Source organism: Gobius niger, assembly GCF_951799975.1.
Source record: "Gobius niger genome assembly, chromosome: 20".
NCBI classification, from domain to species: Eukaryota; Metazoa; Chordata; class Actinopteri; order Gobiiformes; family Gobiidae; genus Gobius; species Gobius niger.
The window spans coordinates 26,487,577-26,504,655 of NC_136871.1; the positions used below are offsets into that span (position 1 = coordinate 26,487,577).

The window sequence follows — 17,079 nt, forward strand, 5'->3', positions numbered from 1 at the left end:
GATGGAGGGCTGGTTTCGGCTCCCGGGCCTGACATTGCCTAATCCTCCACTAAAGTGCAGACTTTGGAGTAAATCGGCCCTAAATGTTTGTAACCTTTGGGCATGCATATTTACAGTAATTTGGATTACAGCGTCATCTCAGTCACCTTTCGTGCTACACGTGGATATCAACAAATCAATAACTGTGAAAGAATACGAGTGTGAAAGAGGAGGGGGCGCGGGTGACTGGTGAAGTGATTTTTTGAGAAATCTCCAGCTTGCGTACAAAACATCATAAATCAAGCTTTGCAAACTGGTTAAAAATCTCCACATTGACCACTGCAAATCTATGTTTTCACCTCCTGTGTCTCGCCTTAATGTTGATGAAAGAATATAAGAAAAGGCTTCAGGTTTATCACCACTTTCAGATGAGACAAAACAAAGCTCCAGAGGTAAACGTGAATGTAGCACAGTCAATAAGTTTTAGAATAAAATTGTCCCTAAAAGCTACCATTGTATTGGTGGCAGAAGGCAGAGTGATCACAAGGCTAGAGCTCAGACTAACCGGGGGGATACAGGAGCACCACGTTCTCTCCAGTGTTGATGCTGCCTTTCTCCATCAAAGCCGCAGCGATCTTCTCTGCTTTTTTATGGAGCTGGACACAAGTGGCTGTACACACCGTCAGGCCCTGGACAAGGCAAGAACACAGGTAAATTCACTAGCACACACACAGCTAATGTACTATTTTGGAAGCTGAATCCCACCTTTGCATTGAGAAGAACAAACAGGACGTGGTCTGGGTCGGATTGTGCTCTCCACTGCAGAGCTTCAGCCAAGTACTGATGCTGGAGGGGAAAAAACAATCATCAATATAATAAATGTATTAGTTTATGTTCTATTAGTAAAGGGGATCGAGGGTCAGTCAAAGACAAACGTAGAGCGCAACTTATCTTAACACACAAAAAAAGTACAGAATTTAAGACAATCAGCCATTAAGGTAGATGCTTTATTCAAAGCGACACTATGTGACTTTAGTTTTGAAAAAAATTCAGACTTTCAGAAAACAGCAAAATGTTACAATAGAAAATGTACAAGTGACATAGTATGGCTTTACATACTACAAGAGAAGCCGCAGCAGTTTAAAACATGCATTTGTTTGACAAAAGGCAAAAGCAAATCCACACACTCTTATATGTATTTAGAATGAGGGAAGTAGCCAGCGAGTTGTGGTTGGTAGATTTCTTACCATCACAGTTGGCCACATACAGAGCTAAAGCAAGAAAGATCACAGAGGAGAGAGAGAAAGAGAAGAAGAAGAAGCCAGATTTCTCTTTTATCGCTAACTGTCACAGCTTGTTGTGTGTGAGTTGAGGTCATGTTAAAAATATTCATGAAATTCGCTATCAAAGGGAACATGCATATGTGTAGTGCAAAAACAAATGAGTACATTAGTAGAAATTACTTGAATTGTTAATCTTTTATCAATGTAAACTAAGGTTATTTCACTTCTAGTCAAACTTATCTTCCATTGGCGTCTATTTGGGAACTCTTTTTACAAAGTAATTTAATTTACTGTTTTTAAAAAGTCAATGATATATGATATATAATAACCCGTTTGTCTAGCATGATGATAATAGTCTAGAGAGAGTGTAGCACATGTACGGTGCCCCTGCATCATGAGATTGACTCCCAGCTCACACACAATTTGCTAAATGTCTCTCCCCGCTCTTAACCTCCCGCCTTCATGCTATACTGTACTCCTAAGTCAAATAATTCTGGTTTAATATGAAAAAAAGGAAAGGATTCTGAATTCAAGCCATTTCTTCTAGTGTAAAAATTGCTTTTGCAGATGTGATCTCCCTAATTAAAGGAGGTTTAGTGAGAAAATGTGTGGAAGTTTTTACCTTTCGAACGAGGTCCTGGTCGTCGATCACACCCAGGTCTCGCCCCGAGGCCTGAGCAATCCTCTTCCCAGCCACGAGGTTTCCAACCATTACCGATGCAGGACCCACACCAACTGAGGGCAAATCCAATAAACAAGTTAAGTGCAGTTTCAGTCACCTATTGGTCATCTTCCGTCATGCTCTGAGTGAGTGACAGGCAGGTTTGACCAATCACAGTGAAGTATTCAAACTACTCCATAACGTACCGGGTTGTTTTTGGCGAGGCTTGGGCAGGTTGGTGACGCAGGTGTGAGGGCACATGAGGATATTGCAGGGGTGAAGACTTCCATCCAGAAAGTACTGTTTGGTGTCTGAGATGTGGATCCCCCCGAGCGGAGTCTTAGGAAGAGTATTTGCTGGGACCAGGGCCAAGCAGTACAACCCCACCTGGTGAATGCTGTCAATGGCCTACAGAATAACACAGCTAATTAACCAGTAATCTACAGCAAAAGTTTCAAATTGATATTTCTAAGCCTATTCACCTGCAGTGTCTCGCCTTAACTCATTGACTGCCAATGACGTCTATAGACGTCAATTGGAATCCAAACGTTGACTTTTAGATGAAAGAAGAGAATCTAATCTTTCTTTTGGTGGGTGTTCGTGTTGACATAGACCTAGACCTAAATTTTTTGTGGGTCTTGAAAAAACTGTCAAAATCCTGAAAAACCTCTGGCAGTGGGGAGCTCTCTGATTTGAACATGGCTGGCAGTCAATGAGTTAAACAACTAACCCAACAACATTACTGCGTGTGAGACTTTACATGCCCCAACCCCCATTTCCATCATATCTACACAATGGGCCGCACAATAATTCTGCAGTCTTAGAATATTATTACGGTCAAAACAAACCCCAAAAAGTTCTAATTCATTCTCATGGTCAAACACATTTCTGCAAATTATTTTATTTACAAATAAAATGATTTGAGAGAATAATATTGATGTGTTTATTTTCATCATGAGGAGACTGCAGACTCATATATAGCACAGGTGTTATTTTCATTACCTGTAGTACTCGGCTCATCCACTGGAAGCTGTCCTCTTCACTGGCGTCTGGTCTCTGCTCAGCCACAATCACCACCCGCTCGTCGTAAAACACCGTCACGGAAAACACAGCGATCCTACAGACAGGGCATCAAAGAGTGTATCATGTTGGAGACAGGACAGAGGAGGAAATGATGCCCGTACAAAATCGAAACAGGCCACTAGATGTCACCAGAGATAAACAGGATTGTAAGTTTTGGAGTAAGACTGGCTAAAATGTATATGGGCTGCACTACACACAGGATAAAATATACTCCAGAGTGCTCAGAGTCAGGTGGAAAAGTGATACTTTATTCTTTCTAAAAGTCGTACCGTCCTCTGTAGACTGTTTTGACGGGCTCCACGGCGAGAGCAGTGGCCACCAAGTCATCAGCGTTGTGTCTCCTTCCACTGACCATCAGCAGACCCTCGATTTTACCCACAATGAAGATCAGACTCCCCTGAGGCAAACAGGAACGAAATCACAGTTTGACAGTTTTCTTTGATAAAAAGGAATTACACTATGTGTTGTAATCCTGTAATCCTAAAGTGGACACATCATGCATAATATAGGACTTTAAAATAGACATACAAATGTCATGTGTTTTGGGTGCCTCAGCATTGATATTATTATATATACAGTAATATGGTGGCACGGTGGCACGGTGGCACGGTGGCACGGTGGCGCAGCGGTTAGCGCTTGTGCTACACAGCTAGAAGGTCCCGGGTTTGATTCACACCTGGACAGGAGTTTGCATGTTCTCTGCGTAGGTTTCCTCCGGGTACTCCGGTTTCCCCTACCACTACAAACATGTACAATAGGCCAGGATGGATGAGAGTGCGTTTGAGAGTGTGAATGTGGGACAATGGATGCAAATTAGCCCAAGCCCGGTGTGGTGTGTTCATTAACATGCACTGTCCCAACCAAATAAATCATTAAAATATTTTATGTTTTATAATTTGAAAACATTTTTTCATGTTTTATAACTGATCCTGCTGGCAGCTGTAAGAATAATTTATTAAAAAGCTTTACAACCTGGCCTGATAAACACACTTCAAGCAGAACGGCTCAGAAACGATATAATGTTGGATTATGGGCCTAATAATGTGGAGAACAGTTTTGGGTTTCAAAAATGATACAATTGTATCCAGGAAGTGCTGATACCACAGAAGAAACAGCTAAATTAATCAGGTTTACCCAAGGATTACTCAAAACGGAGTGAATGTAGTGAAATACTACTCAAAGTCTGTATATGACGAGGGAATAACATGTTTTTTCTTTTTTTTTTAAAGTTGATTTTTGATATGTTCACCATCACATTTCTGTTTTCTCTCTCACACAGTCGGTAAGACAGTTGTTCGATACTCTACTCTATGTGTCTATACTTACTGGTCCAACAAACCCAAGCAGACCCGATCGCACAAAAGGAATCTCCCCTATTGGAACGCCATTAGCATTGACTGGTATCACCTGGATGAGACACAGGGAGAAAGATTTATTACCAAACGTTTTAAGCATAGATGCACCACATGGGTGAATGTGAGCGCGAGCACCTCAAACGTGTTCTTGGTGAGTCCCGGCAGCCCGTAGTACATGGTGCCTCCAGCGCGAGAGTTTATGATGATCTCTCCGATCTCGTCTGTTTTACACAACTGAGGCGGCCCGTCCGGTCTGACTATGCACATCAGGGCTGGAGACGGGACAGAGCAACGTTTGGAAAATTAGATGAATAGTAGAAAGCAGAATTTAGCATCTCCGTTAATTCTGCCACTCTCGCACCTCCGGGCATCACATGGCCCACGTCCTGCACAGTGAGGGCGGAGTTCTTGTCCTCCGTGTTCACCCGGATCACTCCATGACTCAGGCCGGTCAAAGATAGGATGGCCCGAGCGGGAAGGGGTGCGCCAGGTACCCCTGGTCTGCAAAACACACAAAACATAGGACCAAACAATAACTAGGCCGGTCACGGGAACTAAGTCACATGCAGAACATTACTCTATAAAAGGAAATAATGGAAACATTCTATGGCAGCGATTCTGAAAAAACATTACACACCAAAAAAAAGTCACACGCTCCAATATTTGGTTGGACGTCTTTTAGCTTTGAATACTGCACGCATTCGCCTTGGCCTTATTACAATAAACCTTTGCAATGTGTCTGTGTAGGCTCTCAGTCGTACAGGAGTTGTCCATCTTTTATGAAGGTTCTTGAGTCATCTTCTGTACTCTGTAGTTGTTGAACGTTTCACCTCTCATCCAGAAGGCTTCGTCAACGACACTAAAGTTTCAGCTCAGCCCGCAGACTACATACAGACCACTGGGAGGAGTCTACCTACTCACGTGTGTGTTAGGTCGTTAGGACTTAGAACTACAAAGACTTAGAACTACAAAGATAATAGAGGAGAGGGACTGAGCCAAGCTAAACCCCTCCCAGTGGTCTATATGTAGTCTGCAGGCTGAGCTGAAACTTAAAAGTGTTGCTGACGAAGCCTTTTGGATGAAGAGGCGAAACGTTCGACTATAGAGAAGATGACTTCAGAACCCTCACTGTAAACTTCCGCAATGTCAAAAGTTCCAGTGTTAGATTCATTTTTCACCCAGATCCTATATCCCCTCACAAATGTTTTTTTTTTTTCATAGGTCAATGTAGTAACGACTGAAAATGCCTTAACAAGAACCGGTGAAACAAGAGCTCTGTCTCATCACTCCCATCTGCTGTTAGCGCCATCTGCACCACAAGAACAACACCTCTCACACAATGCACTCATAAGACCAACAGAAATATGGAAATCAGAGAGAAGTGTGACACGCTTTGTGCTCTGTGTCGACGTGAACAGATCACACTTTTTATCCGTTGGATTTCTTGGACTTGTCAAGGGCTACACTGCAAAAAATCAATATCAAGCATTGGCTTAAATTACTGGAATTGAGGAAATGTATCTTGTTTTGAGTGGTTTTCACTCATTTAGACACTTTTCCTGATTGGACCAAGTTTACTTTGCTTGTTTGAGGACATTTCAGACCAGTTCTAGTGTAAATCTCGCTTGAAATAAGAAAGTAAAATTGCCAATGAGATAAGAACTATTTTCTTACCCATTGCCAAAGAAAATTACCTGAAATAAGGACGAAATGTATTGAAACGAGTCAGAAACATCTCAGAACAAGTGAAATAATCTAGGACAAATGCCCAACAACATCTTATCCAGTCAAAAAAACAAAAAATGTGATTATTATGCTCAAATTAAGATGTTGACACTAGTCTAGTTAATTACTTTTTGCAGTGTACCACAATGTGAACTTTTCAGTGGTCCTACCATGTTCAAAGTAGCAAGAATTCAAACCTGAAAAGAAGTGAATGAATCCTTTTTAAAACCCTTTTAGGTCACAAAGATGTTATATAGTTTCCAAATTTGCTTAAAGTTTGAGTAAATTTAAACTGTGTATGGGATAAAGATCATTTGTGTCATTTCTTTTAAAGGCTAAACATCAAAGTTCTCTATCAAAACTCACAAAGCACAGTCAGTTAAATGAGTACGCAGACCTAGTCATAAAGAAGAGAAGACAGACGGTGAAACGAGGACATAGACATAAATATAGTGGAGCAGACAGACCTGCGAATGGCCACAGTGAGCGCCTCTGGGGACGCGGCGCATGGACAGATCACCTCTGGCTTCAGGCCGTGGGACTGGAACACGTTCAGGAAGGCATCGCAGGACGACACAGACCCTGGAACACAACAACACTGGCTTACATTTGACGATGGGCGTGGACAGGGCATGGGGGCATTCGAGGCGTCTTATGGAAATGCCACATCAAAAATGTAGATGTGCTGGATATTAATGACTGAGTTCATGTTAGTGAACACCGTCTAGTGCTTTCAGTAACATTGACATTTGGAGGTTTGTGAGATATAAAGCAGGAAGTGAAAAGGTAGTTTTAGTTGGTTGATATGACAGAAAGGAGGAATTTGCCCAGGTGTGACGGCTTCTGTGAAACCATCTGTCTGCCAGCATGACGTCGCTGTACTAGATATTGTTATTTTGAAAGGATAAAGCCTGGTTTATAGTAAATCAAACCATCCTTTTAAGTCATATATGCTTTATGTACTGCACTCCTCTTGTTGAGCTTTTTATTTGATGTTACTTTTTGAATAATTTCAATAATATGGGATTAAAACAATGTGAATGCAGAGGAGCAAGGCGGTACAGCGCGGCCTCATGGCGTCAACACTTACCGGGCTTAAGACAGGGTTGTACTCACAGGGATTGGCTCCGTCTGCCACAATGAGCATCCGCAGTGACGTCAGGCTGGTGTCCCGCTGGTCTCTGTGCGCCATCATCGCCCAGTGCAGGTCACGACACTTCACCAGAGCCACACGCGCTACACGTGTACAATCATGTATGAAAATACAAACAACCATCGTACTAAATCCTGCATATGAGCAATACAGTTACTCTGTCACACTGTACCTCTGTGTATGTGGACCCTCTGCACCCAGGACAGAGGACAGGCCTTCATCACTGCATAGGGAACACTGATGGTGTGTATTCTGTTCATAACAGCCTGGGAAGTGACCACAAGTATTTCAAAAATATTGTATTATATGCCACATATTGTGTTGTCTATTAAATAGTATTCACTTGTTTTGGGATGTTTATTTCTTGCAGCTAAATTTGAGCCAGCTTTATCTACACGGTGTAATTAAAAGTTATTATCGTGTGAATGGGACATGTAAAGAAATATTTACAAAGTGACTATGTAGATTTCACACTGATTTATGTTATTTAAGTATTTATCTATCGCTACTGGGCAAACTTACAGTGAGAACTCCATGCCAAAGACCCATCTCCTTCTTAAAATCTAGAACGTTCACCATCGTTTCTCCTTCGGACGAGCAAAGAGAAAAGACAATAGCATCAGACAAAAACAACCGCCTAAACAGTCCAATGTCATGCTTTCTCCAGGCTTAATTCATTAACTCCCTTTAGCCTAGACCGTTTTTGTAGTATAAGTTATAATATATATATATATATATATAATCTAAACAATATGCTTGTGTTTAACTACAAGATAGAATGCAGTTATACTTCAGGCCAGAAGAGTGTGCACTTCCTCCTTTTGCATACCACTGACCAGTGCAAAACAGTCCAATGAATAAAGCTCATTTAATCAGAGTAGGACAGAGTTTGCCTGGTAAAGGTGAACAATTTCTCACACTTTATACACACTTTCTGCATTTATATGTCAATCAACGGTGCTGCAGTGGAGAGGGTGACCAGCACTAAGTGCCTGGGTGTGCACATCACAGAGAAGCTCTCACTGGTCAAGAAAAGTCATCAGCGTCTCCCAGCCTCCATTATGTGCAACTTCTACAGAGGGACTATAGAGAGCATCCTGACCAGCTCCATCACTGTGTGGCACGGCGTCAGCACTGCCTCCTGCCGAAGGAGCCTCCAGCGCATCGTGAGAGCAGTGGAGAAGATCTGCAGAGCCCCTCTCCCCTCTATCAAGGACATGTACTCCACCCGCCTCACCCTCTCCCCTCTATCAAGGACATGTACTCCACCCGCCTCACCCTCTCCCCTCTATCAAGGACATGTACTCCACCCGCCTCACCCTCTCCCCTCTATCAAGGACATGTACTCCACCCGCCTCACCCTCTCCCCTCTATCAAGGACATGTACTCCACCCGCCTCACCCTCTCCCCTCTATCAAGGACATGTACTCCACCCGCCTCACCCGCAAAGCCGTCAAAATCAGCAGGGACCTTTCGCACCAATCACACAGTCTCTTCAAGGTTATGCCTTCAGGGAGGAGACTGTGGAATCTACGGGTCAGTTCCAGTCCACTGAGGAACAGTTTTGTACACAGGGCCATCGGGAAGCTGAACTCCCTAACCTCCATCCCCCCCTCCCCCCCCTCTTCCCTCTCACCCCACTCCACAATCAAGGATGAGAGAAACATAATGTCACCATTCACATGGTTTGACAAATAAAAAATCTTGAATCTTGAATTTGTCACCACCATAGACTGGGTATATCAGTGGACCAAATATACTCTCCTTCTTCTGGAAGCCATAAGGAAATCCCTGCTCTAATGGACTTTACACTGAATCATTTTTGTCTCTGATTTTTGAAAACAAGCTTGTGATTCTGACCTCAACGTGTTTGTTTAATCAAAGTTTTTTCCTCGTTTCACTGTTTTATTGTTGCCCTATTCTAAATATAGGAACTACAAGAACCCAGCCAAACCGCTAGCATGAAGCTGAACGCTATAGGGGAAGCCACACTCAATCAGTTCATAAATGAGTCTAGGTATAATCTTGTAGAAAAGGCCCTTATAACAGACAATATCTCTTTCTCACCTTCACAGTAGTTGCAGGCCTGGGTCAGAGCCTGGCAGTGTGTCAACATGGCCACTTTAGAAACAGCTACTCCCACCACTGTGCCGTCTTTACTTGCCTTGTACTAAAGCAAAAGAGGACAAATGTCATGAAAAAGCAGAGTTAAAACAAGGAATTTCCAGAGTGATGTGAGCGCACCTCTATATATGCCGGGTCGGTGTTGGCGGTGGGGATGTGTGGTTGCCAGTCTTTACCAGGTTTAGTCAAGTATTTGGTGTCTGTTACTACCCACTTCATTCGTGGCCAACCTGAAAATAAAAAAGACAATAGTTGAAAAAACAAACTGAATTCAGCATATGTTTTTTTTTTTTTTCTTTTTTTAATAATGTAGACGTACCTTTGAATTGCAGTATTTCTCCCGTGGGGGTTTTGGGCAGACCCTTCAGACAGATCTCACTGGTCAAAGCCAAACCAACACTGCAGCTGCCGAGGAGGAAGCCCAGCTGACTGATACCTGCGTCCTGGAAGAACATAAAAGTATATAAGTAGCACGCCCATGGCCTCTCACTGTAAGCCTGTACTGATACTGACCTTTCGAGACAGTGGGACCTCGATTGGCACAGGTATGACTTCAGCCAATAGGCAGCCATAGAACGCCACCCAGAACATGCCAGGGTCGCTGTTAGGGTACACCAGCGCCACCTACAGGCAAAAACAACACCATTTTCCATTTGCTTCTTTCAAGTTATCGATATTCGTCGGGCCAAATGAACAGATTGTCCGTTGATTGTGGGATCAGTTAGATTTGTATTGTGACTCCCTCCTGCGGTCGTCCATTTGTTCTCAGTGTCTGCTCTCTTACCCGATCACCAGGTTTGAGAATCTGCTCATTCTTTGTGCCCAGTTTGTGGAGGAGAGTATAAGCCAACTTCACACTGCGACTCCACAGCTTTCCTACAAAACAGACGAGACGGAGACGCTAACAGTCAACAGGGCCAGTGACTAAATAAAGAAATGTGTTTGTAGAAAGCCCAAAGTTAGGTGGTGCCTACAGAGAAGACGTTTAGGAACATTGAGTCTGGCTGGTTTGTAGTCAAAAGCATTGGTAACACTTTTTTTTACACTACCCTTGATACATTGTACCTGTCAAATTTAGTATAGTGTAATGTGCTTTGTAAGGTCATATGTCTTATTGCATCATGTACCTGCAAAATACTAATACACATTATTCCACTGTGTAAATACTTCATAGGTACAAGTTATTACAGATTGCTACAAAGCAAATTAAACTGTACTAAATTGTGTTACAATGTATCAAGGTAGTGTAAAACAAAGTGTTACCAAAGCATTAAATAGAATATACATTGTAATTTGTTATTTATATAGGGCAATGTTATATTACAGTGGTTTCCAAACAAGACGTTTTTCTAGTATGAAATATTAATCCGGTTCACTAATGTAATTTTGCCGGATTTTCATGGATTTTTTTGGAAAACTTATAAAATAAGCGATCAGAAAAAACAATGTTTCCATTTGCTCAAATATGTAAAAAAAAAAAAAAAAAAAGGAAAAAAAGTGTGATAATAGCGATAATAACATTTATATAGGGAGCAAAATGCGCAGCTTGGCGGATTTTTTTTAAATTTTGCCAAAACTCCATTTGGTCGTTCCAATCAAAAAAGTCAATGAAACACGTGTCATGCGTTTCATGGAGTCACCGTAACGATGATGAGAACTGCAGGTTTATTCTAATGGAAAAATGGTATAATTGCACATTTTTACCAAATGACGAGGGCAAATGGAAGTAAATGTTTTATCTCATTGATTATATGCCATAAAGTTTCCAAAAATATATAACCTTTTATTCTTTTTTATCATGGGTCAAATATTGAAGTGTGTACAGCATGGCCATCAACTGGGTGCACCCACACCTTTATTTAGGCTTGGAACAATAACGCCAGCTGTATCGCACAATAAAAGGAATAATGCAACTAATTGTTCAGTGACTTTGAGCGTCTGGAAAAGTGCTATACAAGACTAATACATTATTCTTATTATTTAAAATGAAACCTCTTTAGTGATGTGAGCTGATTTGGACACCCCTGTTATGGGCAAAGCAGACATCCCATCCGTATATCCCGCGCCCCTTACCATAAGTGAGGGTGTACATTGGTTTCCCAGTGATGTCCAGGGCTGTCAGGGCTGGGCTCTTCCCCTGGGTGGCGCCCCATCGAGCCAGAGCAGCCTGAAGAGCCGGGGGCCAGTTACTGACTACCCCAAGAGGCTCCCCCTTCACCGGGATGATCTGTCGGCCCTCGGGCTTTGGTGTATTCGGGTCCGGCTGTGGGACTGTGAGAGGGAGGGGAAGGCTTAGCATTTAACTTGGCCAGACAACCAACGTGTTAAATAGATGAAGCATTAAATAGATAAAAACAAGATATAATTTTGAGCATTATTTGACTATTTGGATTTGTCACTGACAGAGGAGTTTTATGTCGATTTGTCGCACTCACTCACCTTCAACAATCTCCTCAGAGTCGTCTGTAAAGAACTCACTGAGTGGGGGTCGTTTCGGCCGTTTCAACGTGTTTAGGAGCTGCTGGATTTTAGTGGACACTCGACTATTCACAGGGACTCCTGTAACAAAATAAAGGCACAGAGTTAAATAATCCAAAGGTGGTCAGAAATCCCCATAGCATAGTATTAGCCTGGCCAGTCAGACCCTTTTACCAATATTGCGCTGGCCAGCCTAACACAGTCTGCTACTCTTCATCCCAGTTATTTTGCATAAAACGTACACATTTTTCGATGGGAATAAACAGCAGCATACTTTGAAAAGAGGACACAGAGATACCAAGGTGTGATTGGGGGAAAGTATTTGTCTAGGTGAAAATTCATTCTTGGTGTGAATTTTGATCATATTTTTTGAGGCATTCGTGACGAACAATAGGAAAAGAAAGGGACCGAGACATGAGGTTGTTGACATTACACATGATAAATATCCTTACTCTGCAGATTACCACGCGCTATCAGCCGGTCAAAAAACATACAAAGGTTGAGAAGAAAAGAAGTAGTGAAATTTGGTTAATGAAAGAATTTAGATTAAAAATACGTTGAAATTCGAGTCAAAGAGTAAAGTAAATGTTGCTTTGTTTGTGCGTCTTTACCGTCCGCAGTTTCCATCATACTGGAGCGACTCGGGTTGCGGCTCATGCCCCGGACCGTGGCGTTGGAGGGCAGGTCGACACGAGGCCCTCTGGTGGTGGCGGTGGTGGTAGATACGGCGGTAACATCTGGAGGTGGAGCGCTGTTTGCAGGTGGAGCTAAAAACAAAATCAAAGTCAGCGAAAAAGAATATAAATGATGTCGTCTTCCCGTTCCCAAATGTAAACGATGAAAGCGCACCGATCCTGCTGTTGGCGAGCATGTTGGTGATGGCGTGGGCGTTGGTCTCGTTGGGCTGGTACAGCGGCTGATACTGGGGCTTGTACTGGGGCTGCGCCTGAGCGGAGGGTTTGGGCTCTCCGTGCGACATGGTGGAGGAGGCCGAAGAGGAGGTGGACGACCCCTGCACCGAGCGGTTTATCCAGGCTTCAGGACTCTGCAGTGAAGAAGCCGGACCCTGGAGGCTGGACTGAGAAGAAAAAGACGGAAAAAAAAAAAAAGCGTTTTATTTTGGCTCACATTACACGAATGTAAGGGACTCGATCAGTGGCTGTCAAAGTAGTCAGTAGCCAGTCAAACATTACTATTTTCAAAACTATTTACATTGTGTAAGTCTCATTGAAGGCATTAAGTATGAAATAATTCAAAATATGTTTTAATTTAAATATCTCCACTCCTAAAGACCTCTGAAGCTATTCCTGCGCGGATGTCAAAGTGCTCCTCAGGTGTTATTACGCCTGACAATATAGTACCCCCTTTTTATTCGCTTATAAAATGGACGTTTAATTTTGTGTGACTATACTTGAATCGTGTAACTTTTCATGCAACCATATTTAAATAGGGGTAACGTGGAAGAGCTTGGTCGCTTCTAACTTCACCCCTGTTTGGCCCCATAGAGGAGAGGAGGAGAGGCTAAATGCTAACAACATGCGTGACTGAGCGCACGCATAAAGACGCATCAACTCATCTGAGCTCAGGTAAGAACATATCTCAGAATGGAAAAATGGTGGCCTGTTCCTTTAAAACATAATTCCATGTTCATTCATAAATTAATGCCTTCGGTGCGGATTTACAGTGTAATAGAGGCATACAACACCGTAAAACATGACTTTACATACAGTGCTACTAGACGCTAAAGGCCTGATTTACTATGTTACTTTAGTTCGCACTAAAGTGGTGCAAAAAACGGCTGCATTTTACTTCTTTTCTGACCAAACACCTTGCTTATGCCAAATGCCTAACACCGGAAAGTCACGATGAAAGGACAGTAGTGTTGCGCTCACGAACCAGTCGCGGTCCTCAGAAAGTGGCATTTGTTCATTTGGACAGTGCAAATGAGACACATAAACACCCGCGATCGCAGCCTGTAGCTGATCACACACACGGCCACGTAGTTACTGTGTTTATGCAGAGAGCTCACCTGGAGCCCGGGGTGGACCTGAGGCATCGGCGCAGCCCCTGAGGACTGTCTGCGGCTGGAGGAGTCGTCGTCTGAACCTGAGGAGGAGTCTGGGGACGAGAGGGAGAACGCTGTCATCATTGCTCCATAACAGCAGCTCATCTCTATTGTGCCTGTTAAGAATACCTGGAGGAGTGCGTGTGTTGATGGGGGACTGGACGTAGGTGGAGCGGCGTTTCGTGGGCATCGGCAGTGCCATCTTCTCCTCTTTATGTTTGGCCAGAGCCGCCTGCACAGCCTCAGAGTGGATATCTGCAATCATTATCATAAATATATATATCTTAAAGTGATACGGCCATTAGATATTGTTTTATTCCTCCGATGAGCTGAGAAATACCTCCGTTCTAAACATAATGTCTCAATACTCAAAAAACAGCTACTATTCACTGACATAAAAGCAAGGGTAAGTGGAGCATTTAGTTGCCCACACAAGGACACTCTCACACTGCCCCCCCTCTGTCGCTCCCACCACCACATTGACTTAAACATAGACACAGCATGTACAATATCAAACATCTGTGGCCGAGGCCCACTCACTGACACGTCACTTCTCTCCGCTCCCATTCAAAACCGCGTTGATAAATCACTGGTCCGTTGCAAAGCAGAGATTACATAAAACCCGGGACCCAGATGAACTAATTACTCACGCCCTCCCTCTCCACGAGCCGCACATGTCTGAGGGAGATAAGGCCCGTCATGATGTTGCAGTTCAATAGGGATGTTTGTAAACCAGTAAAATGGCCGCTCTGTATTTCAGTGAAACTAATGTGTGCTGGTTTTTTACGTCGCAGAGGGCAGCACCTGTAAATGCTCCTGTGGGCCAGTGTGGTCATTGTTTTTTACAGCCCAGCGTAAGACAGTAGAACATGTCTATGCGGCAACTGAAATGTGCATAAAAGTCATGCAATACTGGAATTTATAACGCAGATATGACTGTTGAAGGCCTTGTTAAGTAGAGGATGTGGAAAAAAGGCTGCCGATAGGATTTTCCCGGTACAAAGAGGTGCTCCGTTGTCCTTTAAAGTGGGCATCTCATGCATATGGAGAATTAAAAAAGACTTAAAAACCTTATTTGGGTGTCTCAGCTTTGATATTTTATGTTATATAATTTGAAAATATGTCTCTGTAAGAATTAAATAGTAACAATGAAATGCAGGCAAAAGAGCTGGTGAAGATCTTGACAGGATCTCCTCCTGCTGGCAGCTATAGGAATAATGTTCTTTCTGTCTTTCAAGGGGCTTTTCATTGAGGGGAAGAATGTTCTTGAAAAATCACTTCCAATGTCTTTTACTCTTTCTGATCCACTCTTCATCATCTCAAGGCCTATTCTCTTTACCCTGTGTCTCTCAACTCTTTACATTTAAATCTCTTCACTTCTCAGCTTTAGCTACAAACATAATCTTCTCTCCTTAATCCACTCCATCATAAATCTTTCGAGATAAGAAATTGTCTCATATCTTCACTAAACTCCGAACAGACTCAGGATTAGTCCCTTGGCCTTTCGCTTGCTGTTTTTGTGGAGGATGTGTAGACGTGGACATTATTATTTTTTTTTCCTTTTTAGTGTCTGGTTTCTGTCATCAGTAAAACTCCATTCTCTGTTCTCATGCCCGAACAGTGACATCACCCTGACCTCACGATGGGGTCCACAATGAGGGGGCCTCATGAAAGAAGAGGGAGACCTGACGAGAGGAAAAGAGCTTCCCAACTGGTGAACCGGAAACGAGCAGTGGGTCACTCAGGAGCGTGTGTTGGCACAGTTGATTCTTTGAGCTTTTCTGTAGCAAAAAAGGTTTCACCCATTTCATTGTAGTTAAGTTTAAGTATAATCCAGTGAAATTAGTTGTTTGAGTTGAGGACTTTTTGCTTCGATCTTCAGCTTATTCTTCACGCTCAGTAGCCTGGCCAGCCGGACTACACGCTTTTCCAATTGTTTACAAAGATGTTTAGTCTGGTGGTCGGCGTTATGTTCATGAGTTCTGAAGGGAGGGTTGCCACTTAAAGCAGTACTAAGTAACTTGTTTACCTTAATACATTCTTTTCGTAGTCCCTCTGGGAGATTAATGGGATGATTGGGGTGTCTTTGATCTCCCCCTGGTGTCTCTAGCCAGAAAATCACAATTGCAACTTTGATGCCTCCAGGTCGGAGGGCCCAATGCACATTAATGGAAGCACGAAGAAGAAGCTAACAGGCAAAGCTAGCTGTGGGCTAGCGCCACTTAAACAGTATTTACAGCCAAGTTTGAGTGAATTGTGTCATTGGATGTACAATATCCCTCTCTCCCTTTGTCTTTTCTGTCAGCGTAGAATTTACTCTCACGGACAATTAATTAGTAAAAAAAAAACATGCTACGACACCTGCAGTGGCGCTCATGGCCTCTAGGGGCATGAGTTATTCAGTACTGCTTTAACACAGGCAAATAAGGGACGCTTTCTGCCGTACCATGTGCTCAACCAAGATGGCAGTTGAGACAAGTTTAAAAACAAAAATAATAAATTTACCTGACAGAGAGGTCTTCCCCCTGGGAAATTTTGTAGAAATCAGGTCCCATTTCCTCTATTTTGGTGGGGTTTATAAGATGTTCTAAACAAAGTCTGGGATGTGTAATATGAGTAAATTTAATTGTATTTGTTGCCATAACTCGGTAGTATTTCATTAACTCCTATGTTTAAAAATGATTGTGTTAATGCCCAGAATCCTTTGCGCTGATTAGAGCGATATGCCAGCCCTGACCCGCTGCCTCTGCTGGGCTCAGCTCTGTGACAAAAACATCCCGGCCTTTTCCCTTTTACAGAACAATTCCATATTACAAGCAACGGGTGGCAACTCTATCTGTATCTATAATTGACTGGTGGATTAACCAACACATGGCGGCTCACCGTGTGCAACAGTACTAATTTTCAAAAAAATTACACGAAAATGTGTCATCTTCTGCTAAATCAAAATGTGCATCTGTGATTGGAGTAATATAAAACATAACAGGTAATGATTGGCTGTGAGTAGACAAACCAGACGCTTCTGCTTTTGAATAGAAAGCAGGAGAGGCTGGCTATCCAGTCTATCGACTCAGTCCAGTGGACGACGCTTTGACTGCCAAGTAACCAAGCATGAGATTTATGTATTGCGCAGGTCCTCTTGCAAATGCTGTATTTTGATAACAATAGCAAAA

General features: G+C 42.8%; 1 protein-coding gene across 2 annotated transcripts in view; it reads right to left on the bottom strand.

Moving 5' to 3' along the window:
- dip2bb (disco-interacting protein 2 homolog Bb) overlaps positions 1–17,079 on the bottom strand; it is a 42,497-nt gene that overhangs the window by 5,265 nt on the left and 20,153 nt on the right. Inside the window, exons 4-28 of one of the 2 annotated variants that reach the window (XM_079578744.1) lie at positions 14,036–14,161; positions 13,871–13,959; positions 12,691–12,919; positions 12,453–12,608; positions 11,803–11,922; positions 11,437–11,634; positions 10,148–10,239; positions 9,877–9,987; positions 9,683–9,806; positions 9,484–9,593; positions 9,307–9,409; positions 7,762–7,826; positions 7,412–7,505; positions 7,203–7,322; positions 6,554–6,668; positions 4,723–4,862; positions 4,497–4,633; positions 4,333–4,413; positions 3,276–3,403; positions 2,926–3,040; positions 2,130–2,331; positions 1,885–1,997; positions 1,227–1,250; positions 745–825; positions 545–668 (exon numbers count right to left, since the gene is read on the bottom strand). In XM_079578744.1, the coding sequence (XP_079434870.1) occupies positions 545–668; positions 745–825; positions 1,227–1,250; positions 1,885–1,997; positions 2,130–2,331; positions 2,926–3,040; positions 3,276–3,403; positions 4,333–4,413; positions 4,497–4,633; positions 4,723–4,862; positions 6,554–6,668; positions 7,203–7,322; positions 7,412–7,505; positions 7,762–7,826; positions 9,307–9,409; positions 9,484–9,593; positions 9,683–9,806; positions 9,877–9,987; positions 10,148–10,239; positions 11,437–11,634; positions 11,803–11,922; positions 12,453–12,608; positions 12,691–12,919; positions 13,871–13,959; positions 14,036–14,161 (2,997 nt within the window). The remainder of the gene's footprint in view (positions 1–544; positions 669–744; positions 826–1,226; positions 1,251–1,884; positions 1,998–2,129; positions 2,332–2,925; positions 3,041–3,275; positions 3,404–4,332; positions 4,414–4,496; positions 4,634–4,722; positions 4,863–6,553; positions 6,669–7,202; positions 7,323–7,411; positions 7,506–7,761; positions 7,827–9,306; positions 9,410–9,483; positions 9,594–9,682; positions 9,807–9,876; positions 9,988–10,147; positions 10,240–11,436; positions 11,635–11,802; positions 11,923–12,452; positions 12,609–12,690; positions 12,920–13,870; positions 13,960–14,035; positions 14,162–17,079) is intronic. The other variant, XM_079578745.1, reaches the window with a different exon arrangement.